Source organism: Heptranchias perlo, chromosome X (genome assembly GCF_035084215.1).
Source record: "Heptranchias perlo isolate sHepPer1 chromosome X, sHepPer1.hap1, whole genome shotgun sequence".
Lineage (NCBI taxonomy): Eukaryota > Metazoa > Chordata > Chondrichthyes > Hexanchiformes > Hexanchidae > Heptranchias > Heptranchias perlo.
The window spans coordinates 6,429,085-6,453,943 of NC_090370.1; the positions used below are offsets into that span (position 1 = coordinate 6,429,085).

The 24,859-nt window shown below is 42.6% G+C and overlaps 1 protein-coding gene across 11 annotated transcripts in view; it reads right to left on the reverse strand.

Moving 5' to 3' along the window:
• The window catches only part of kmt2d (lysine (K)-specific methyltransferase 2D), a 207,723-nt gene that overhangs the window by 43,710 nt on the left and 139,154 nt on the right, over positions 1-24,859 (reverse strand). For all 11 annotated transcript variants that reach the window (XM_067976637.1, XM_067976644.1, XM_067976647.1 and 8 more), the window contains 4 exons: positions 21,918-24,298; positions 8,057-8,180; positions 6,547-6,634; positions 1,466-1,529 (listed from right to left, as the gene is read on the reverse strand). In XM_067976637.1, coding sequence (XP_067832738.1) covers positions 1,466-1,529; positions 6,547-6,634; positions 8,057-8,180; positions 21,918-24,298 — 2,657 coding nt within the window. The remainder of the gene's footprint in view (positions 1-1,465; positions 1,530-6,546; positions 6,635-8,056; positions 8,181-21,917; positions 24,299-24,859) is intronic.

Below are 24,859 nucleotides of genomic sequence, written 5' to 3' on the forward strand. Positions count from 1 at the left end.
CCCTACCAACCTCTGGGTGAAAACATTTCTCCTCAGCTCCCCTCTAATCCTTCTACCAATTACTTTAAATCTAAGCCCCCTGGTTATTGACCTCTCTGCTAAGGGAAATAGGTCCCTCCTGTCCACTCTATCTAGGCCCCATATAATTTTATACACTATCTAGGCCCCTCATTATTTTATACACTCAAGTAAACATTTATAACACTACCTAAGCAGTTTAAAAAGCCAGCTGCAATTAAAATCCACGTCTCCATCCTGAACTCATACAAATGTTGCAAAGATGGTTCAAACTATCGGCTTGAGGGGAAGAGGCATGCCGTATTCAAACAAACACATACTGTGTGGTTTGTCCAGTTATGTGTATGTTAGTTTTGAATCTGGCTATCAGTTAAAATCCACAATTGTTGGGGAAATGTATTTCTGCTTGAATTGAGTTGGGTAAAATTGAGTTGAGACAAACTGCTTGGAACCCTCAAGAGTCAATTCAGGTTGATTCAGCTGCCATGGTTGTAACAATTACAAGAATCACTGTGTAGATAAAATGTTCATCCAAAAGAATAGTAATTTAGTACAGAGATTGAGATATTTTATTTTCTTTCTGTGGAGCTGGATAGTGTAACTTCTATTGTAAGTGTGTGTTATATTACTGCTACTTACTTGCTTGTTCATCTTTTGTTCAATAAATTCACGTAACAATTTAAACCTAAAACAGGGTCAGATGTTGTGATAATCTGCTGCTTATCGAAGATGGGAGAAGAATCCTGTAGAGGTATAGGTTAATTCCAGCAGCTAAAGTGATCAGAAGTGATCCTAAAGTGATTCTGTTCATTATTTTGAGCATGCTAATAAATGCTTATCTGGACATCAACGCTAGAGATGATACTCAAAGGCATAGGGAGCTGGGACTCACTCATGAGACTGGTCCACAATATGGGAGCTATAGAATCTAGATTAAGAAGGGTAGTAAAGACCCAAATGCCTAACACCTACCGTAGCAAAGATTTAATCAACAGTCAATTATACTTGAGTTGTGCATTTAAGATCATTTGTAAGATTTTAAGTTTTAAATGAATTAAAAGAAAAACTCCAGGCTTTACACTGCCTGGCTACTTCGCCGGTTAAATTGTATAACTTCATGCTTGTAGTGAGTTTAAACAGGAGGCTTACTCTCCTTTCGCAATGGTAGTTGCTAATCTGTGAATTAAAATATACTCCACACACTATATGATCAAGATAATTAACCCCATCACTTGGCTGTCAGTCTCAGAGTTTTAGATTAAAATCATGTCAATTTCCTTCTGCAGAATGCTGGAAAAAGCTTCACTTGCTATTTAGCAAGTAGCACCTTTTGAAATGTCATACAGTACTAGATTAACATTAAATCTAGATTTAAAAAAAGGTCTGAACAGTAAAACCCCCAACAACCACACATTCAGTTCACTAATAAAGTAAGTTGAAGACTTACTGATAAACCCTTGGACAAAGGTTGGTGGATTTGGTCGAGTCTGCACCTGGTCACTATTAGCCTCCTGCGGGTAAATAGAAAACTTTACAATCATTAAAGGATTCCGACTGATGTGAAATCAGTTTACACACAATCAAACACAGATATTCAGAATTAACATGTTTAGCTTTACAACTGTATTAAGGAATTGCTCTTACATACAGTTTTACAGCAAACAAATCTTTTAAAATAAAGAGCAAATGTTATTGCCTTCATGGATCTCCTTGCAAACAACTTGCAATTCTATTTATGCTGCTCATATGGAACTTATCACAAGAGAGCTTTCTTGCCATATAATTTCTTGAGACCTACTCTCACATCTAGAGCAAGTTAGAGAAGCCTCTTGAGGTCCCATGTACATTAAAAATTTACTAGCTGGTCTCCTGTGGCATTACTTACATTAAATCGGAAGATATGCCGCCTTATAACAGAAGCGTTATACCATAAAATACAAGGCTTTATGTTAGACGAGCAGATCTTTCATGACATTGTGAGTTGGAGGATATGCTTTTATATGATAGGAGCTTTATACCATGTAACACACAATGTATTACAATAGAAATCTCCCAGGGTATTGCTCACGGTTAATCGGGAGTATATGCTATTTTATAATGATGGAAACATATCACACAATACACTCTGCATAATATACTTAATCTCTCCTGGCATTGCTCACAGACAAAGACAAAAGGGTATGTTGTTTGCCATTCCTGGATTCCAGTGAGCTTGGCACTTGCCAAAATTACACATGGTTGACTTCATGAGATTTTCTATGGTTGGCCTAATTAAATATGCACAGAGAACTCTCAGCCCCTGTCAGTAGAGGGTTGAGAAATTGTGTATAGCTCAGCTCTTAAAGGCATACAGCAGCGATTTAAAGTAACTGTATCCCTTTCTGGCCAGTGAGGAAACCGATGGTCAAAAAGCTTGGTCAAAAAGGACAGATGGCTGGACAACACAGCCCTTCCAAATACTGCATAGGTGTTTCTGCAAGTGCAGAAAATGAAGTTTGTCCTGTTTGGGTCTCCAGGGCACCCTCCTCATAGGAGAAATGTGCAGTCTGCTTAGGAGCAGGTGGCCCAACAAGTAAATGTTGAGTCTAACCCCAAAGGGAAAGGAAGCTGATGAGAAAATATGAAAGCCTCAGTAAGTCAGCCAACGTAAGGCTAGCCAGTCTTTCTCTAAACCAAACAGATGGGCAAAGTATACATGTCACAACATTTTCCTCTTAACCTGATACACCATGGCTGAGGCTGCATGCCAACTCCTCAGAAAACATTATGACTCTTTCAAAGCTTCACATGCATGTTCATACTGCAGCATGGCACACTTTATTATTGCTATTTAGAACTGGAACTATTGTTGCACCAGCATTTGAAAGCAAAAGCAAGCGTACAACACTATGTGACAAGTGTTCATTTACTCACACACAAGCTGGATACAGGGTGGACATTTGGGCAGCATTATGTGCTATTCAAAATTCCACATTTCAACACTGTTTGCAGGGCAAGCCAGTACCTTACAGATAGCAACAAACCCAAGTGGGAGGAGCGCCATGTAACTTTGAAGCCTTAAGTCCCTTTGAACATACAATGTTGAACCTCCTGGGACTGGAGAACATTGAGGGAGGGGGCCAGGTGAAGCTGCAGGCCTGGTGCCATCTTTTTCCAATTATTCTTTTCTCCCTTTACTTACACACATGCACTCCAACACAATACTATGACACCCACTATTATAGGTACACAAGTACTGTTTTGAAATGTATCTTGCAACCAGCATTCTAACAAATGTTCGTTATTTCTATAGGCGACCCCAAGAACCAGCTCATCCTGGCTCATATGGCCAGCAACCCAGCACATGGCATCAAGCACATTACCTGTAGCGAACACCAGCACATAAATCCAAGCAAAAAACCAAATGGTCAAAAAAAAACAAATGCTTAGACATGCAGAGATCTTTTGTTAAAATGCACTTTAATGTTAATGTGAAAAATCCTGTTGGTCACTTATCAGTCACTTATTAGCCCAGAACTGGCATGGCCTCCATCATTCATTGGATATGAATGAACTCAGTGCAGAGCATGTTCCTAGCAAGAAAAACTGGGAACTGTGCTTGCTGTTACTATGGATTTAAATATTTGAATGAAGCTCTTGCACATTGAGCATTTTTGGCAAGTCTAAAGGCCTCCATTCGTCCGTACCATGCTGGTGCTATCGGCCACGTGGAATGAAAAGCATACCCTTATACCTCTTCCTCGAAGTGTCTCAGCTTCTTTCCATTCTCTAATTCTTTCTGTGTTGCACTATCTTTATCTTCTACCCCCCCCCCCACTTCTCTCTCTCCACAACTGCAACACACTTTCTACACTGTTTCTATCTCATTCTTTCTGTAAGGCTCTCCTCCAAATGTTGCCGATGTCTCTTTGGACTCTCCCAAATGTTCCATTACTGATGTATTCAATATCCATCTTTTAATACCTTTTTTTTTTTTTAAAAGGCCCAGGCTATGCAGGAAGATGGGAAGCAACATATATGAGGATGGAGGTGGCTATTGGAGAGGTGCTGTAACATGGATTGTTGAGAGAGAAGGTGGGGCAGAGGGTCAGGCCAGAAGGAATTTGGATTGGGGAAGGGGAAGGACAGGCATATACTGCGGCCGGAAGGAGGCAAGGTTGGAGTGTGAAAGGGAGCAGGTGGGCCGAGGCCTGACAGGGAATGGGACAATATCTGGACCTAAGAATAACAAGGGTTTAATGGTTAAGAGCACTGAGGTCTGGGAATCCTTGGTGGGATTCTGATTGGGAATCTGGAAGGAATTTGTGGTTGGCATGGCTCTAGCAGCACTCATGGAGGAGGGGTGGTCCTAGGGCATGGGACAACTGGAGGAGGAGCACTCAAAAGGGGGAGTCTGAAGAATGGGAGGACTCAGGAAGCTGGTGATCTGGGAAAACTAGGGGAGAATGGAATCTGTGGGTAGTCAAGGAGGGGGTTGGGAGCACAAAGCACCGAAGAACTGGATGCACAGCTGGGATATGGGACCAGTACAGTGTGGAAGTCTGGGGGTAGGTGCACTGGAGGAAGAATGGGTTGTGCGGGAGCACTTACTGCAGAAACAGAGGCTAGGAGCACTGTTGGAGAAGATGGAGGCTAGAAGTATTCCAGCCTCCATGCACTGACCCAAATCTGGGAGTGGCTAGAAATTAGAACTCAGCATAGGCACCAGCCAGAAGTACAACAGTGCAAGCTGGTGAACAAGAGGCTCCGCCCCACAGAGAAGGCACGGTTGAAGAGGTTGTAAAGATGTTTTTAAACGGGGTACAAGTACTGGAGGGGAGCGAGCACCGTTAAAGTTTGGTCACCATATCTCCCACAGGGGGCTAGAGCTGGGAACATCTAATTTAGCTGAATGAAAAGACTAAAGCTCTGGAGCAAAACATTTTTTTTTTTTTTTTTTTTAAGGCTGCCTTCTCTAGCATTTTGCTTAAGCAACATGCCCATATAATCAATATTACCAAAATCTATACAATTCAGTAGACTGCAAAAAAGTCTCTATTTCTCTATTCCCCTACACCATTTCTGATCTCTGATACATCACGACAATCCCTCTCCTGTGCCCCACACCACACACTATCACTCCACTCCACGCCACTGTTCATCCTCCTTGCCCCACTTACTTCTGATCCTTCCTCCATGCTTCTACCACATGACTTCAACATAACTTTTAATACACCTCTTAATTTTTCATTCATGCTTCCAAGTCCCTCTTGTTGATGCTCGATCTGTATCCAAGTCCCTCTTGGCTTCTTGACAAGTCCCTTAATTAACCTTCATGCCAACATGCATTGGCTTCCCCATTCCAGTTGATCAGATATCCCCGTTAAATATCACAGAACCCTCTTCTTGGCTAATGGTAGTTCTATCCCAGCCTCCCCTGAAATGTGACATTAACTGTTCTGCTATTCTGAGAACAGAGCACTTTCACATCATTAGGAACAGATACCTTATAAAATCTGGCTCACAGTAGCATTCCCCAAATTCAATTTTTAGATCATGGAGGATGTAATATTTAATATGAAGGCTCACAAATGACCGAGATGGGATTGATCCACAGAGTGGGAAACAGACTCAAAGGCATTTCAGGTGGCCACAATTGGGGTGGGGGGCTAGACTAAGTTATCGACAAAGCTTGAGTATCAGTGACCTACTCCACAAAACAGAAAACTGAATTTTAGATTACTACTAGCAAGTGCATTGGGAAAAAACAAAGACCACCACAGATGAAGTTAAGTGAACGCAAAAACGTATGGAATGGAAGAAAAGCATTGCCTTTTTTAATATGATACAAAGTAACCATACTCCAATTTAGAATTGAACCAAGTTAAATAATTACAACACAACTATTTATGGAATGTGTGTGGAATAATACATTTTAAACTTCAATTCAATGAAGCAGATTCTGATAACCAAACCACCAGATTTGTTAGAACCCTGAGTGAGTGAATGTGTTTTCAGAGGTTAGGCTTCTACCAATGTTTATGTCAGAGTAGCCACAAGCAATATTCAAGTGTCCTGGGGTGACTCACCCTCTAATTTTCCCCTCCCAGCAGAGTACCTGGCTTGAGGGGAAGGTGGTTGCTGAGGGAAATGTGGTTGCTAAAGGAAAGGCGGTTGCTGGAAAAAAAAAGGAACCAGAAGGAAAGGAACAAAAGCATGCATATCAGGCTTTGGATGAAGAAATTATGAACAGCAATAAGGGAGAATTGTGAGATCATAGTGCATGCTTAGATGCCACCAAAGTTTCTTGTGCATATCCCAGCTCTCCCCCCTGCTTTTTTGATAGTTTTCAGCTTTCATTGTTTATTCTTTCTTTGTACCTTTCGGCCTCTAGTACACTGTTACTAAAAGTATCAGACCAGTGACTCTCAAACCCTTCCTGCAAGACTCCAGGTTCCGTGGTCAGTGCTGCTCCACAAATAAAATTGCACAATATTTACTCAATGTAAAATTTTGGTACATGACCCAGTTTTAGAGTGTCTATCATACCTGACTGTTTCCAGGTGGCAATTTAGTCTGTGGCTCATTTGCTCCTGGAGCCCCAGCCAATCTCTGTGCCAACAATGAAACTTGCTGTCTAAACATCAATAAAAAAAAAAGGAACATTGATTAATCATGAACATCTGACAGTGACATTTCATCTGCTACACTTCGTTAATTTTAAAATTAAAAACTCCAAAATTCTTAAATTTTAAATCAGATTTTCACCAATACACAATTCCCATTCTGGATATATAGAATTTTTATTTGTCTGGATTACTCCTACCTAAATCATTGGATTTTCTATTATTTTGCACAGAATCAATGAAAACTAAGTAAAACCAATGGATGTAGTATATTTGGATTTTCAAAAGGCATTCGATAAGGTGCCACATAAGAGGCTGTTACACAAAATTAGGGCTTATGGGATTGGGGGTAATATATTAGCTTGGATTGAGGATTGATTAATGGACAGAAAACAGAGAGTAGGAATAAACGGGTCATTTTCAGGTTGGCAGGCTGTAACTAGCGGGTGCCGCAAGGATCAGTGCTTGGGACTCAGCTATTTACAATCTATATTAATGATTTAGATGAAGGGACTGAGTGTAATGTATCCAAGTTTTCTGACGATACAAAGCTAGGTGGGAAAGTAAGCTGTGAGGAAGACAGAGAGTCTGCAATGGGAGATTGACAGTTAAGTGAGTTAGCAAGAAGGTGGCAGATGGAGTATAATGTGAGGTTATTCACTTTGGTAGGAAAAATAGAAAAACTGAATATTTTTTAAATGGTGAGAAACTATTAAATATTGGTGTTCAGAGGGATTTGGGTGTCCTTGTACAAGAAACACAAAGTTAACCTGCAGGTACAGCAAGCAATTAGGAAGGCAAATAGTATGTTGGCCTTTATTGCAAGGGGGTTGGAGTACAAGAGTAAAGAGTACAAGAGTAAGGAGGTCTTGCTGCAATTGTACAGGGCTTTGGTGAGACCACACCTGGAGTACTGTGTGCAGTTTTGGTCTCCTTACCTAAGGAAGGATATACCTGCCTTAGAGGCAGTGCATCGAAGGTTTGCTAGATTGACTCCTGGGATGAGGAAAGATTGAGTAGAAGAGTAGAATAGGCTATACTCTCTGGAGTTTAGAAGAATGAGAGGTGATCTCATTGAAACATATAAGATTCTTAGAGTAGATGCTGAGAGGCTGTTTCTCCTGACTGGAGAGTCTAGAACTAGGGGGCATAGTCTCAGGGTAAGGGGTCGGCTATTTAGGACTGAGATGAGGAGGAATTTCTTCACTCAGAGGGTTATGAATCTTTGGAATTCTCTAACCCAGAGGGCTGTGTATGCTCAGTCATTAAGTATATTCAAGGCGAAGATCGATAGATTTTTAGACACTAAGGGAATAGGGCGGGAAAGTAGAATTGAGGTCGAAGATCAGCCATGATCGTAGTGAATGGCGGAGCAGGCTTGAGGGGCCGCATTGGCCTACTCCTGCTCCTGTTTCTGTTTCTTATGTTCTTACCTATTCATTCCTGGTGCTACAGTGATGTTTCCTTGTGCCATGACCTTTTTAATTCCCTTCAATGCCACCATTTTTGCCTTGGCAATGGGATCCATGATATCATCGGCTGCAAATTTATCCAAATCTACAAAAAGAGAGATTCTGGTAAATCTGTTTAAAATGCAGCTCCTTAGAACTTTTCCTAGAAACCTTACAATATCAAAAATACTTATAAAATCATTAGTAAACCTTTTCCAACAGGCAGCTAATAATGTGGAAAATTTAATCCCTTCACATGAGAAGTAGCAATCAACAAGTTTAATTCTGTCACTTGGCTTTAAATACATATTATTATAAATAAGTTTTTGTTCAGAAGCTGTGTAAACAGGCGGGGGGGGGGGGGGGGGGGGGCAAGGCCAAGTGTTGTAGCTGTTCTGTCGTGAAACTTGGTGTTTTGCACAAAAATGTAAAATTTTAAACGGGAATGCTATTATGTCGGGGGGGGGGGGGGGGGGGGCGGGGGGTCATTAAAGACCATTAAAACATAGATCTATCATAGATCTATCTAACTTCTGCCCAAGTTTCTACTTGTGCAGGTGAAAAGCAGATTTGGGAGACTTGGTATATTGGGTATTTCGACCAGAAAAACCTGCTCAGACGATGTATCCACTGGATGTGTCTCTGGCCAGTCATCTAAGAGATTGGCATATTTCCCACTCCAGGTATTAATCCTGGTGGCACGAACCAAATTTAAATGCTCAATGCTGGTTGGTACTCAAAATCTTTTCAAACTGTACAACACACCAAGTTAAAACATGCTTCAATACATCCATATCATAGTGGAGGGGGTCTCATTCATTGCCCACTGAATTGAGCAGTCTGTCAAAATGAGTAGGGGGCTGTATCTCACCATCAATTAATGTGAAAATGTATATAATTACCCTACAATTGAGGTAAAGTACAGCCAATGGGCTTAGATTCAAAATACATTTGATGAAAAGAAAACCAGACCTAGTGGAGGGGCAGAAGAGAGAAAGAAGGAAGTGGTCAAGATAGATTACCTACCTGGGAGGATCATCTTCATTGTTCGAATGATGTTCATCCTTCACATACTGTAGGAGTATAGCCTAACTTGATAGGTTCTGAGGAAACCACATGCTGGACAATCACATGAAAATGTTGTCATGACGTTGCAGATAGGTGGTGCTGCAGGTTATCTCTTACTTCCACATTGCATAAAACCCCAGGGCCTGCACAATTGCACCAATTCATTTAGGCCTGAAGCCAAAATGAAACTAGCTAGCCAACAATGCTACCCTCTCCCCCTTCACCACCAAACATACTCCTGCATGGATGGATGCATGGAATTCAGGTGACTGGAAGATATACAAAGAATGAAGTTGACCCTACCAGGTAGGCAATCTATCAACTTCATTTGCATTCCTCCACACAACATATAAACATACCCAAGTGGTAGCGATTTAGGATGGAGAAAGGCCCCTGCATAGGCGCCATAACACAAGCTGTCAGTATCAATCTGCCAAAGTTGTTGCCATTCTTGGCAGTTAAACTTGGAAACAATCATGTTCAGTGAATTTGTGAGACGTGCTACAAGTGGTAGTCTTGCAAACCAATTGCTATAATCTGAACCTGATTGAGAGATGCCCAGGAAGCAACCATGGAACAGATAAAATGACACTTAACTTGCCAGCTGAGATTCTTCTTTGCAAGATTCAAATGACTTGTATTTATATAGTGCTTTGTCATGTCGCTCAGAAACATCCCAAATATTTTCACATACAATGAATTACTTTGAAATACTTATATAGGAAAACACAGAAGCCATTTTGCATACAGCAAGACCTCACAAACAGCAGAGATAAATGATGAGTTATTCTATTTTTCGTGGTGTTGATTGCCAAGACATCAGAGAACTCCCTGCTCTTCGTAGGATCTTTTAACGCTCACCTCAACCACCAGACTTAATGGATGGTAGCCGTGTAGGATGCGCTCAACCATCCATTTTACGATATACTGCTGACTCATTCATTTGCTTTTAGTTCTTGATGCATAATAAATGACTAACTATCAAGACTATCTAAACTGCTGCACAAGATATAACGGGGTTTATGAGCATATACGTGAATGGGAAGAACATTCTTGTTCTGACTTGTGTGGCAGCAGATAAAACAATGAGACAAAAAGTGGGAAGCGATTGCAGATAAAAATGCCAGAGTCCAAAGGCATTCGCTGTCAAAATGTCAAATCCTATACAGCTGATCCAAAATAAGCCTTGTAGTTCGTTGAAACTCACTAACAACAGTGCTGCTTTCCGTGCAAGAAATTTAAGCATCCAAAGTAGTTCAGATAGTGGGCACAGAGCTAAATCAAGGTTAAAATTGGGAACCACTGAAGGCCTAACTAGGCAGGTCTCTCCTCATAACTGTAACCCATAATTCCTGGGAACATTGTTGTAAATTTACACTGCACTTTTCCTATTGCTTTTATATCCTTTTGATAATGGGTTGCCTGAAACTGCACACACTACTCAATCTGTGGCCTAAGGTCCTAAACATGTTCAACATTACCTCCTTGCTTTTGTATTCTATGTTTCTAGATACAAAACCAAGTATTCCATTTGTCTTTTTTAAAAAATGGCCTCACCTACATCTTTAACGGCCTGTGTATCTGCATACTAAAGTAAGCTCCTTTACTCCATTTAAAATCTTACCATTTGAGGTGTATTTCTGTTCCTTATTCTTATTTCCACAATGTATTATTGCATCTGCCAATCCTGCTAGGTTTGTGTCAGGAGATGAGAGGGATACAAAAAAAAAATCCAGGAGGGAAACGAGGAGTAATTTTTTTTACGCAGCGAGTTGTTATGATCTGGAATGCACTGCCTGAAAAGATGGTGGAAGCAGATTCAATAGTAACTTTCAAAAGGGAATTGGATATATACACTTGAAAAGGAAACATTTGCAGGGCTATGAGGAAAGGGAAGGGGAGTGGGACTAATTGGTAGCTCTTTCAAAGAGCCGGCACAGACATGATGGGCCGACTCGCTTCCTTCTATGCTGTATGATTCTATGATACGGAAGTGCGAGGCTCCTGGCAGTGGGGGGGGGGGGGGGGGGGGGGGGAAGCGTCCGTGGATTTGAGGCAGCAGTCGAGCAGGGACCTGTCCTTGAGTCGGGGCGCTCAGCGGATCTGATCCACCCTTGGTGATAGAGCACGGGTGGTTCGGGCGTGGGGCTGCACCTTTTCCCAAAAGGCTACATCGCGCTCAGCCACCAGGTAACCGGACACAGGTACGGGAAATCGAAGCTGGGTGAGTGTGACACAGGGCTGGAGCCTCTTGCTGGGTTACTGGGGAATGGCGCGGCTACCGGTACTGATGTGACTGTTAACAGTACAGGGGCTTGTGTGGCAGATAAGGATGCCAATAAGGTCCTAATGGCTATGATGGCTCATGTAGCGCTGCAGTGCGTGTGCAATATATGGATCTTTGGCAGTCCACTGCGACTGATCAAAGTCTCCAATTGTCTTGGGTTTACCTTGCTGCTTGGCCAAGAGCTCGCTTAGTTAAGAACGTGGGATTGTGGTTGTGCACCTGCTTCTCCACGTGCAGGCATTTCTCAGCCTTTTCATTTTCTTTGCATCATCTTCTCCTTTTCTTTTTCCCCAATGTCCTGTGGCGACGGGGACAGGCATAGGTGATTGCTGGGAGTCTTCAGTCATGAGCCTGCATGCAAGCATTACAAGCCAGTAGTCATTTTGCGCTGGGATTTCAAGGCGGCAGTGCAATCCAGCAACAGCTCGTATAACTGAGCAGCCCTATTTAACTCTGCTCACCCCATATGGGGAGTGAGCTCTAAAGGGTGCCCTAAAAATAGCTCGCCTTGGTCAACTGGGCTGGTTAACCGCACCCATACCAGTGCTCGATACAAAAATAAGTACAAACCCTTGACAGTCGCAAACTGGAATATTACAAACCTAATGGACTTGTAAGATGATAGACCCGAACGCAAAACTGCACTTACTGCAAGGGAACTATCCAGATACAATGTTGGTATTGCCGCCATCACCGAGACAAGACCAACAGATGATGAACATATGATAGAATATGGCACTGGTTATACCTTCTTCTGGAAGGACAAATTGGCTAGTGATCACTGATTGTTTGGTGTGGGCTTTGCTATTCATTCTTTGCTGGCTATTCGTCTAGTAGAAATGCCTGTTGATATAAATGAAAGACTCATGACCCTCCATATTCCACTAACAAAAGCTCATCATGCCCTAGTCATTGCCGCATATGCCCCAACGATGGACACAGAGGACGAAGTGAAAGAGAACTTCTATACTGAACAAAATCCTAACATCAATTCATAAAGGGGACAAAATTACCCTAATGGGTGATTTCAACGCAAGAGTTGGCAAAGATGCAGACCTGTGGTGCGGTGGCGTTGGAAAAGTCAGCTCTTAATGGTCGTCTTCTCCTCAGTAAAGGTGTTGAACATGGGCTAATTATCATCAACACTCTTTAGGCAGAAAGATGAAAATAACTCATGGATGCATCAAAGATCAAAGTATTGGCAGTTAATCGATTAAATCATTGTTTGATCAAGGTATCGTCAAGATATTCTGATCAGTAGGGCTATGTGTAATGAAGATGACCGTTGGACTGATCAGACTCATCAGGACAAAGCTATGTACACAAATTTTGTACAAGCCTTGTAAACACCATAAAACAGGGAGAAAGCTAAATGTGAAATGTCTAGAAGCTGAGGATGCAAGAAATGAGTTCCACGAACGCCTATGAAAGACCTTTGCATCGGACCCAGCTGGACAAGGCACAATCAATAATCAATGTGAGCTGCTAAAAGCTACTTTTCACTTCAGTCTGCCGGCAAACAATCGGCTTTTCCAGGAGAAAGCATCGAGATTCGTTCGCTGAAAAAGACCAGTAAATTGAAGATCTGATCAACTGTAAGTGCTGCGCGTTCGTTAATTGGTACCATCCTAACTTATGGGCCAAGAAAGAATACTACCATCAACTGCGAGGTGAAGTACAGCACAAGTTGTGTTCACTGAAGAATAGTTGGTGGATAAAGAAAGCCTAAAAAATCCAAGACTATGCTGACTGTCATGGGACACGGGAAATTTTTGATGCCGTTAAAGCTATCTACGAACCATCTTCTAACGGATCAGAACCGCTTCAGAAGAAGCATGGTAGCTACCATTAAGGATAGGGAGGGGAAGAAGCATTTCTTTCTCAATAGGGATTCAGCTTTCAGCCAACAAATAATTGACCAGATGCCCCAACACAATATCTCAGCTGCACTAGACAATTCGCCCACACTCGGGGAAGTACAAAGAGCGATCAAGCAGATGCGTAACAATAAAGCTGATGGAATCCCAAGTGAAATGTATAAGAGTGGCGGCGAGGTGCTTCCCAACAATCTCCACCTTCTACTGCAAAGAATTTGGGAGCAGGGGAAGTCCCCCAAGATCTTAAAGATGCAAATATTGTAACCATCTCTAAGAAAAATGGTGAGAAATCAGATTGTAGCAGTTATCTTGATATTGCACTGCTTTCAACAGCAGGGAAAATTCTACCTAGAATTCAGCTTCACCGCCGGCTTCCACTCTCAAAAGATTCTTCCTGAAACCAAGAGTGGTTTCAGACCTGGTAGGGGTACTAATGACATGATATTTGCAGTGCAGCACTTATAAGAAAATTGTCAACAGCAGCACTGTGATTTATACATGGTGTTTGTTGATCTTATAGAATGATAGAAAGGTTACAGCACGGAAGGAGGCCATTCGGGCCATCGAGTCCGCGCCGGCTCTATGCAAGCACAATCCAGCTAGTCCCAGTCCCCCGCTAAGGCTTATGATTCAGTGAACGGAGAGGTTCTATGAAAAACTCTACGGAAGTTCGGTTGCTCCCGAAAGTTGGGCTCAATTGTTAGACAACTTCACAACATGAAAGGAAGGATGCTCTACAGTGGGTCTCAATCTGAATCCTTCCCCATCGAAACTGGAGTAAAACAAGGATGAGTCATTGCACCTATCCTTTTTGCTATTTCCCTTCTGGCATTTCTATCGCGAGCTTCTGTAAATCTACCCTGCAGCGCAGAAATCAAGTACCGATAGATGGCAAGCTTTTCAATCTAAGTCACTTACAGGCAAAGATGAAAGTTCTCGCCACCATCACCATCGATCTTCAGTATGCTGATGACTATACAATTGTGGCTCAATTCTGCCAGTGATCTTCAAAAAAAGCTGCCTAGGATTGTTTGAAGCCTACACTCTATTCGGACTCTCTGTTAATGTTTCCAAAACTGAAGTGCTTTATCGACCTGCACCTCGTACTTTGGCTTCTCCTCCATCAATAGCCATTACAGAGCAATTAGAGAATGTAGAATACTTTGCATTCCATGGTAGCTATCGATCAAAGAATGCGAACATCAATGAGGAGATTCAGCAACGCATTAACAGTGCCTCAGCGCCTTTTGGCCGCACGAGGACCAGTGCCTTCAATGAAAAAGGACTGGATGATACGCAAGTCCGTTTTTCTCTCAACGCTACGGCTCTGAATCCTGGGTTACTGACAGAAGGCATCAAGACTCTTGAGCACTTCCACCAACGTTCCTTATGCAAAATCCTTCAAATTCGCTGAGATGATCATAAAACCAATGCGTTTGTCCTCTCAAAAACCGGTTGTACCAGTAGTGAAGTTCTAGTCATCAAAACCCAACTTCGCTGGTTTGGTCACATTTATCGAATGGATGACTCCAGACTCCCAAAACAACTACTTTATTTGGAACGGAGCTCCAGCCAAAGAAGTGTTTGTGGACAGAAGAGATGTAAAGTTAGTTTGAAATCCAAACCTGAAGCAATGCGGTACTAATATCAATCCATGGGAGGAAAACCATCAAAGACCGCAATCTGTGACGATCTGTACGCAGGCACGGAGTTAATGATTTTGAACAAGCTAGGATTGCCAAAGAAGAGGAGAAACATAGACAGAGGAAATAGTGTCAGTCTGCTGCGACTACAGCATCAACTGGGTTGTCTTTCACGCCAGCTTTGTAGTAAAATACGTGTCTCTAGGATTGGTTTACAAAGCCATCTAAATGCTCACCAAAAATGTGGCCAATCTTTAAACTCATTTTTTATTTCATTGAGAAACAATCTTATTCGATTATCGAGGGATTGCCAAGTACCTGCCACCCTATTTACGTCTGTCACAATCCTAGTCATAATCTGTCATATCCCCAATTTGGTGTCATCAGCAAATTTCAATATTGTTCCCTCAATTGCTAAGTCCAAATCATTTCTGCTTATAGCAGCTCCTTGTGGAACATGGCTTACCACTTCAAGAAACTTCCATTTACCCCTACCTCTGCCAACTGATCATTGCTCTACATGGGCACATTCCCCTTATTGCCATGTGCCATTTTTTTTGCCATTCAGTCTCGAGTGGTACTGTATCAAATATTTTTGAAAATCCATATAAACCATGTCCCAATTTTCTTTATCCTCTCTCATTTCTTCATAGAATGTTATAAAGTTTGTCAAGCAAAACCTGCCTTTTAGAAATCCAGGCTGACCGCCCCTAATTATCTCATGTTTCTCCAAGTGTTTAGTAATTTCATGTCATATAATTAACTTGTGTTTTACCAAAAACTGAAGACTAACTGGCCAATGGAACGCTAGCCTCCCTTTTTTCCTTACCAGAATATACTTGATTTGTGCCTTTCCAATCACCCGTTTAAAAAATTTCCCACTGTTAATCTCCAGTTTTATTTGCCAACTTTTCCTTCCACTTGACCTGGGCAAAATTAATTTTTATCGTGCTACAATTTGTTTTCTCCCCGCAGTCGAGAACCCTTCTCCTTGATTTTTCTTTTTCTATTCTTATACTGAACCTAATATTGTGGTTACTGCTTTCCAAATGCTCTCCTATTTTTAAGTTACCGCCTTGTTCCATCTTATTACCCAGATCCAGGTCAAGTTGGAGTAGCAACATGTTGAAAGAGTCCCGAACATACTGCAAAAAAAATCCCTGCCCTTTCGCACCACAAACATTTGCTCTACCCCAGACAATTTTTGGATAATTAAAATCTCCTACAATTGTAACTCCATTGTTAATACACATCTCCCTAATTTCTCTGCAAACTTCATCCTCCATTTCCTTTCCATCATTCAGCACCTCAACCCCAAAGAAACCCGCCTACTTCCTACCCCTACCCCAACCCCAACCCCAAGCTGGATTGTTGCCATGATGGCAGAAAAGTTTCCAGGGCAAATTAGGGGCTTCCAGTATAATTCGCTGTGCCTATTTCAATCTTTTCAACTACCCACAAGATCAGGGAGCATGGATGAAACATATATAGAAACCTGTGTGTCCAGGAAAAGGGGAGTACGTCAAGCCCCATCTGTACAACCCAGTCTATTTCCAGACACCTCAACTTTTAAAAACATCCTAAACTACCTCCAGGAGGATCTTCCACTCATGAGTATGACTGAGATGAAACTGAAGGCACCTGTCAATATGTTGTCTATACTGGTGAAATGCTGAGCAGAGAGGACAATCTTACGACCGAGACACCAACGTTCTAGGAGAATCACATTTTGACAAAAGCATTAATGAGTCCCCCTGCTTGTTATATGGTGGTGTACCACTGTTTTGTCCAACTACATACAATTGGCTTACTCTGTAATGTGGTCCGGAAATGTTCCAGAGCTGGCCTTACTGCCCTAAATTTCAATCAACTGACCACTTGCCCTAAGTGCCAGTTCCCTTGCAGTTGGGTGCCCTATGCTATGTTAGATAACGTCTGTGGGGAAGGCAGCCAAAGGGGATTGCATTGCGCCACTGTGACCACCATGTGAGAGCCAAGGCCTGATCTATCCTTACTGGTTGGATAAGAGGTTCTACGTGATTTGGGGTGGGTGGGAGGGAGAGGAGAGGAGAGACACCACCGGCAGAGCAGGCGTAACTGAAGCCATGCTTTGGGAAATACAATGATGGTTGTTGCCAATAGACTTAAAATTCTTAAATAATGTTTTACAGGCAGCCATGACACTTGCTGAAAGGGACTACCAGACCCCTGAATACTGTAAATCTGTTGAATTGTACGGAACAATTCCCTAAAAAACATTAGAATCCAAGGCGTTAAGACTGCATTTAGCATCTGCCACAGGCTGTACTGGCAGACCTCAGGTCTCTGATAAGCTAATAGTCCAAGTACATGGAGATGCACTGCGAACACAGACATGCCGAAGGGAGATGTGTTATACTGTTAAGTCTGCCATTTGAAACTACATCTGCAGCTTCTGGTAGCATTTCCATACAATATGGAAGCATAGATTTTTGTTGAGATCTATGGCAGCTCACCAGTTCCCTGGGCACCCTGACTGTTTAGAGTGACAAACTAGAACTTCTCCTGAACTTTGAGGTCAAGTACAGGGTGTTTGTTTTTGAACAAAATATCTTAAGTAGAAGCCTGCTCTCTCCTAACTGGGACAAACTATTTCCGTAGTCCACAATGCTAGCAATTTGTCTTTCTTGCCTAACAATGCTGCCAGCATGATAGTGCCCTGAAATCTCACGATCTCATCACTCCCTAGAGTGTACTCCCATCAGAGGTGTACTTCTGAAATGAAGTGAGTAACCCTCCTCGATAGACTCTCCGACTCGTACTTCTTCATACAGCCGTAAATTTCTGCAGTTGGCCCCAATGAGAATGGAATGTCCAGTAGTTCAGAACCTTTGGAGGATGACCAGGAGTGGATATTGTTCATACATGAGTGAGCATTCTTGGACGCCATAAAAAGGCTGCAGTTTAGATGGGTATTTCTGTACCCTCTTATTTGAGAAAGAGGGCTCTTAAAAAGGATTCTGCTTTTTCATAGCCATCCCTAGAATGGCACCCATGTTCTGTCAGTTTTTGCTTTTAAAAAGATTCCAGCATATACTTTACCTTGCCCTCAAAAATACCTTTCCCATCAAAGGGTAGCTATAATTGTCATTACTGTACCCAGGGGAATGGCGCTAAATGCAGTTATGCCAGTCTGTAGGGCAATAAACTGAAAGCCATGGATTTCAATGCTGAGACCAGGGCAAATTGCTGCTTCTCCCTGTAGCACGGCAGCCTGCATTTGGTCCTCAATCAGGTGCAGCCAACATAAAATGCTGCAATCTGTTTCAGAGACTGCTTGCAGCTGCGCAGCCCTTTGTGAACAAATTTTGTCCGAGCGTGGTGGTGTCTCTCCTAACCCAATTAGATCCATGTTGGTAAATTCACTGGTTGAGTGCGCCCATCTGCTTCGACTCTCGTGAGACTCAGGATTCATCTCGTGTGGTGGGTTGCCTATACCAGGAAAGGACCTGATGTACAGTGAGCTTCTGACGGGTATGCTATCCAAAGGTCCTGCCGAGTCTGGGTGGATCCTGTATTCTATGTGTATTATAAGGGTTAGGTGTGGTTAATTAATGTACATCGGCCCAGACCTTTATGCTCCATAAGAATGCAGCCATGAAGAATTCCTAATATGATCTACATGAGATCTAGATGAAGGGTTCCACTCCAGGGTCAATGGCCCTGAAACCAGTACACTGAGGCATTGGGCAACTCGTGTTAAATGCCTTTGTATATTCAGAACTTTGGGTCCAACAATGTGTCTAGGCAACAGGGTGTGATGAAGTCAAGTGGGAGGAGGCTCGCGTGGAGAATAAACACCGGCATAATCCTGTTGGGCTGAATGGCCTGTTTCTGTGCTGTATTATGTAACTACGTAATTCGTCATCATCTTCCTCCTCTTTCCCGGGAGAGTCTGATTCCTAGTAGGAATGTTAGCCACAGGTTGTGGAGGGATTGTCTGCCCCATTATGGCAGGATCATGGCTCTTATTGTTCAACTCACTGATTGAACAGGACAAAGTCAAATTGGTTATGCTGCGTTCTCTGATTCCCTGTCATTTTGTCTGTGGAAGGGTGCCAGATACGCCCCTGAATCCTCTTCCCCAAAGGGAATCTATAGGTGTCTGAGGGAGAAACACACAGTGAAAATGGTGCAGAGAGACCATGTAAAGGTGGGCTTATGCAGAATTTGGTTCCATTTTGTGCAGACGATGTCTTGATGTCCATCAATGATAACACTCTTTTGGTGCCAATGAACACTCTGCACTGAGGAATGCAAGAAGGTTCTTACCACCAGCAGGTGCCAGCGCAGGCTTGACTGGGTTTCCTAATTTTAAATACGGCACAGTTGTTCCTTACGCGTGTATTTTGTGTCAGATTTGACAAGTCGTTGTATTATGCCAGCCAAGTGTTTGATGTGTGGAAACCCAGCATGGTACCTAAAGTCTCGAAAGCAAACTACTGAGAAACCCAGACAGCAGCAAAGGTAGAGTTTCTACTAACGCGGTGTACACACTCTCTGTGTAGTAACTCGGCCCACTTATGAGTCCTGAGAGCTTATGCCCAAGTTGACAAAAGCCAAGGCTTAGGAATCTTCATGTATGAGTAGGGGTAATGCTGGACTTTAAACAGATAAAATTGTACAGCTTACCAGCACAGAGTACTGGTAAGATCCCTGCTGCATGTCCACGTAGAATCACCCTAACCATTAGGGCAGTGGTTTGTAGGGTTATCTGGAGCGAGTGAGAACAATCTCAGCCTCCTGCGACAGGTCTACCCTCCAAGTTCCATTAATAAAACAGGACAGCTGGTTAGTCACCAATAATAGCATGGAGTACTGTATGCCTCAGGTAATGAATGACAAGAGTCTGCCAGATAGGATCAACACTGTTCTCATTTTCCTTTGCCAGCATGCCATCTTGAAGCCAATTCAACCCAGAGACCCTGTTTATCATGATACCCGCTGCATCATGTTTAAGCAACAAGCATTTATGCAATGAGCACAAAAGTTTGCAAATGTGAATGGATTATTGCAAATTTTAAAGGCTTTTGTAGGTATTGGTGCAGACATCCTCCCCCAGTTATGAAGCCACTTAGGTCACTTTGTTTTGATGCACACCCTCTATTGCCAGGACCGATGACCATGGATCAGCTTGAACACACACAATGCAGAGCGTAAAGTTCAAGAGTATTCTCATGTTCTTTGATTTCTAACCACATTATTTGCTCACAATATGGAGGTCTAGAAAGAACATGATTAGGTCATATGGTAACATCAGTGACCAAAGAGCAGGGAGCAAGCCTTTGGCTTAGTGTTAGCACTCCTGCCTCTGAATCAGAAGGTGCAAGGTTCAAACTCCGCTCCAGACAGTCTCAGTCCCTGAATTCTGGGTTGACATCTAGCGGGATACTCGCGTCCGGTGGGTGTGGGTGCCCCCCATATCGTATGGGTTGTGGGAACCCATAAAACCCTTCCACCGTGCAAGACTAACCACCCGATCGGCTGGTATAAAGATGGTTACAGCCATGGAAGCAGCGTTTACATTATGGCCTGTCAGACTGTTTTTATCAGCCCGTGAATCTTTCTACTACTTTACACTATTCTCTAAGAGGAAGAGTGTGAAGATATAAAAACCTCAAGAGCATTGCTTTTCTTTTTTTTTTGTACGCTGCACCTGAAAGGGACAGCCTAGTTTACATTTCTTGGTGTTTTGTCTCTTGCTACAGACACCTTGGGCTTCCTGAAAAAAATACAAAAACCGGACAGACAGGATTAACAGAATGCTTAACACTATCTAATCTAACCCAGGCATGACGAAAAGCTTTGCCCCAATTTTTTGGTGACAAGAATATGACATGAGGAGCAAAGAATCTTTAGCTGAAGAAAAATGAAGTGGCACAGTGACACAGGTCTGGGGAGTTTATATGTTGCAAGAGGAGATCACATGCAGCATCACCTATCTGCAACATCTTAATGACATTTTCCATGTGCATGCTCAGCACATGGTTTCCCTAGAACATATCAAGATTGGCAATTATCCTACGGTGTGTGGAGGATGAGGAATGAAAACAATTCTGTGACTGACCAAACAAAATGAATTACTATGATCTGCAGTGGGTCCAGGATACACTCAAGCAAGCTTTAACCTTCAGCAGTTAGTCCTAGTCATTCCAGAAGGATACAGAGCTCTGGTAAGATGCTGACTGACCCCTTGTGTATTTTCTAGCATTTGCAGTTATTCTTTTTATTTCTGCAAAGTAATGGTTGTTGTGAATGCCGCCTCCATTTGTTAATGGTAACTTCTTCAAATTCTTATTGAATGCCATCATTTTCATTCACAAGACAGCAGATGTGAAACTTGATTGTTGACACAAATGAAAACAGCATTGCTAAACACAAGTGCAGTTTGAATAAATTAAATACGGGTAACTGTTGGATTAACAAAACAGGCAATGGTGGTAACATAAAATCAGCTTTAAAAATGAATACAAAAACCCCATTACTAACCCACTTTGTATATATTCTGCACAACTGCAATTGAAATTACTGGAAAAAGTAAACATAAAATAACTTGCATTTATATAGTGCATTATCACGTCTCTCAGAAACTTCTCAAAGCACTTCACGTACAATGAATTACTTTGAAGCACAGTGACGGTAAACGCGACAGCTATTTTGCACACAAGATCCCATAAGCAGCCATGAGATCTATGACTAGCTATATTCTGTTTTTTGGTGCTGCTTGCAGGAGAAATATTGGCCAAGACACTCAGAGAACTTCCTGCACTTTATTACACAGTGCCATGGGATCTTTACTGTCCACCTGAACTAGAGGAACAGGAAGATAGGATCTTGAAATTTCTATTGCTAATTCAGTGCAACAGCCATTACTGGCCAACCAAGAAGAATCCTACATTATCTGCAAGCTTGCTCATTACCTACTGTACCTGTATCTGGGAAGAAAGCATTGGCTAACTGTTGCTGCTGTTGCATCACAACTTGCTGCGTCTGCTGCATGATGCCCAGTTGCGATACAGCCAACTGCTGAGTTGGCAGTAATTGTGAAGTCATATGTTGGCTCTGCTGTGAAGCCACTATCTGCTGTGCTGGATGTTGCCCTGTTGCCACATGCTGCTGTTGTTGGGACATGACAACATGTGGCGAGGCTCCAAGACGTTGCTGTGATGCTGTCAACTGTTGCTGCTGTGAAGATGGAAGGGATCGTGGGATCCCCAAATGATGATGCTGTATCACCCCCAGGATATGTTGCTGTGGCAGGTTTAAATTCTGCGGTGGCCCCTCAAGGTGCTGAGATTGCTGTGTTGTTGGAAGGTGTTGGGGAAGTCCTGGATGACTCTGTTGATGTGAAACTTCAAGCTGTTGCTGCTGTTGCAGAACTGGAAGATGGGCCTTTGGCCCTGAATGTTGCTGCTGTTGAGTAGGTACACACTGTGGTGCTCCCAATTGCTGCTGCTGCTGCAGTTCCATTTTCTCTTGTTCAAGTAAGTCATGGAGAAGTAGTGGAAGCTCACTTGCCTCCAAAGAACTCTCTACTTTGACGAGGTCATCCACAGACCGACGTTTCGGCTCCATACTGGGCACATGTTGGCACATCTCATCTAATCCAAATTTACTCAATGTCGACCTAGACTGAACAGCCAGTGGTATCTTAGAAACTATCTGAGCTGAAGATGATGTGCAGGGTATACTTTCTAAATCCACATTAGAATGCCCATTACTGGGAATCCGTGTAGTCCCTTGACCACTTGAAGCAATTGTACCACTTTGAGTGGTTGTTTGTGTCCCACTGCTAGTACATGCAGTACTCTGACACAGTGCTACACTTGCGTTGACACTAAGCCCAGTTCCCATACTTAGTAGCATTGACACTGCTCCTCTCTCATCATCTCCCTGTGGTGGACTTTCTGATTTTACCAAAACCGTCTGAGCATTGGAAGTATTTGCTACAAACTGGCAAGCTGAATTTTGGGCAACATTCTCTTCAACCTTCAGAACGAGATCAAGTGTAGGTTTAGGAGAATTGTCAGTAGACGGGGCCCTGCTGACTGGATCACTGCACTGACTGCTCGTGTTAGGCTCCAAATTGACATTATTCACCGACTCGCACATAATCCTATCAGAAGTGGACAGAGTATCTGCAATGACATCTGATTTAGCCATTGGTTTTTCATGCTCCTCTCCCTTCTCTGTCTTTTCCATATCAGATTTGCTGACTTTATCATTTGTACATTTATCTGCTGGGTCTACAGCATCCTGATCAGTTAGTATATCCTGACCTTCCTCTGCCTTCTCATTTGCAGATTCCACTAAACGCAGCTGCTCTGTAAATATGTCCTTTTTGTCACCAGTGTCTAACTCAGGGTCAGTATAAGCCAACAGATCAAACTCTTCACACTTTAGAAGGTCATCCAGGTGGGGGTCATTGGTTTCTAGGTTGTCAAGGTTACCAAGTTCATCATCTGTCTTACTGTCTGGGTCAAGACTCAGATTAGCAAGGTCATCTTCTTCATCTAGTTCTTTAGGTGAATTAAGTTCTTCATCTAAAGCTTTTTCTACTGAGTCATCACAAGGGATCTTCCTAGGATCCAACTCTGCATGTTCTCTAACTACACTGGAGATGGATGGGACAGAGTTAAGTGGAAAGGATACTGAGCTATCCTTCAAACTGTCCGAGGAGCAACTAGAAGTGGATGACGTTGTTGATGAAGTAGTCTGAAATGTCTGTTGTGATTCAACCTGTGCAGTGGATTCTAATGGCTCTTTTGTTTGGATATGCTGATGGGCACTTGATATTTCCACTGAATGAGGTGAAGATGGCAATGGAGCAGAAATATTCTGCTGGGACAAGAGTGTAATCCCAACTGATGACTGCGGCAAAGGCGTACTTGGACCTCTCGACATCACCTTGCAACCCTGCATTTGGTGCACAAATGGACTGCTGATTTCTTGATTTGGTAATGGAAGGCGCGGCCTTGGCTGGGGAGTACGCTGTGCCAATTGGGCCGTAATGGGTAATCGTTGGGAATTGTGTCTCAATTCTATGTATTGAGGGCTCACAGGAATTGGTGAAGCCACGATTTGTTGCTGTGCATTCTGAAAAGTGATCTGAGTGGCAATCCTCGGGTTAAGCCCAGCTGTGCTGTTCATTTGCATGGTCATTGCAGGCCTGTTCACATGCAAAGCTTCAGGTTGCTGGAAACGGGTCTGTCCAGGAAGTCTTTGTACCAACTGCTGCTGCCACTGTTGCTGTTGAGCAGCCGGTAAGCCTCTTGGATGAAATCCTTGTGGGCTCCCAACCCCTGGTTGTCTGGAAAAAAAAATTAAATGTAGATATAAATAATTCAAAGCAGTAGTATTTAATTAGTATCCCCTTTTCAATTGGGGTAATTTTAAGATATTAGTAAACAGATTCAAGCATTAAGACCCCAATAAGCTTGGCGTCAAATAATTTCAGGCATTGAAAGTGGGAAAACAAGACACTTTTATTCTACATCAAGGGCTTTAAAATGTGCAAGTGACCACTGATATAGAAAGTTTATTACCATAATTGGCTTTGACTTCTAATGGCACGAGTTTCCCCGTGATCTAACATTGTGGATGTGATTCCCTGTGATCTAATATTGCAGTTCATTGTAATAGAAGACAGACATTCATTTCACGACTTCAGGTCGTTCCAAAGTGCTTTATAGCCAATTCAGTACTTTTATGAAGTGTAGTCACCGTTGTAACGTAGGAAACGCAACAGCCAATTTGCAGACAGCAAGGTCTCACAAACAGCAATGTGATTATGACCAGATTATCAGTTTTTGTGATGTTGGTTGAGGGATCAATATTTGCCATGACACTGGGGAGAACTCCCCTGCTCTTC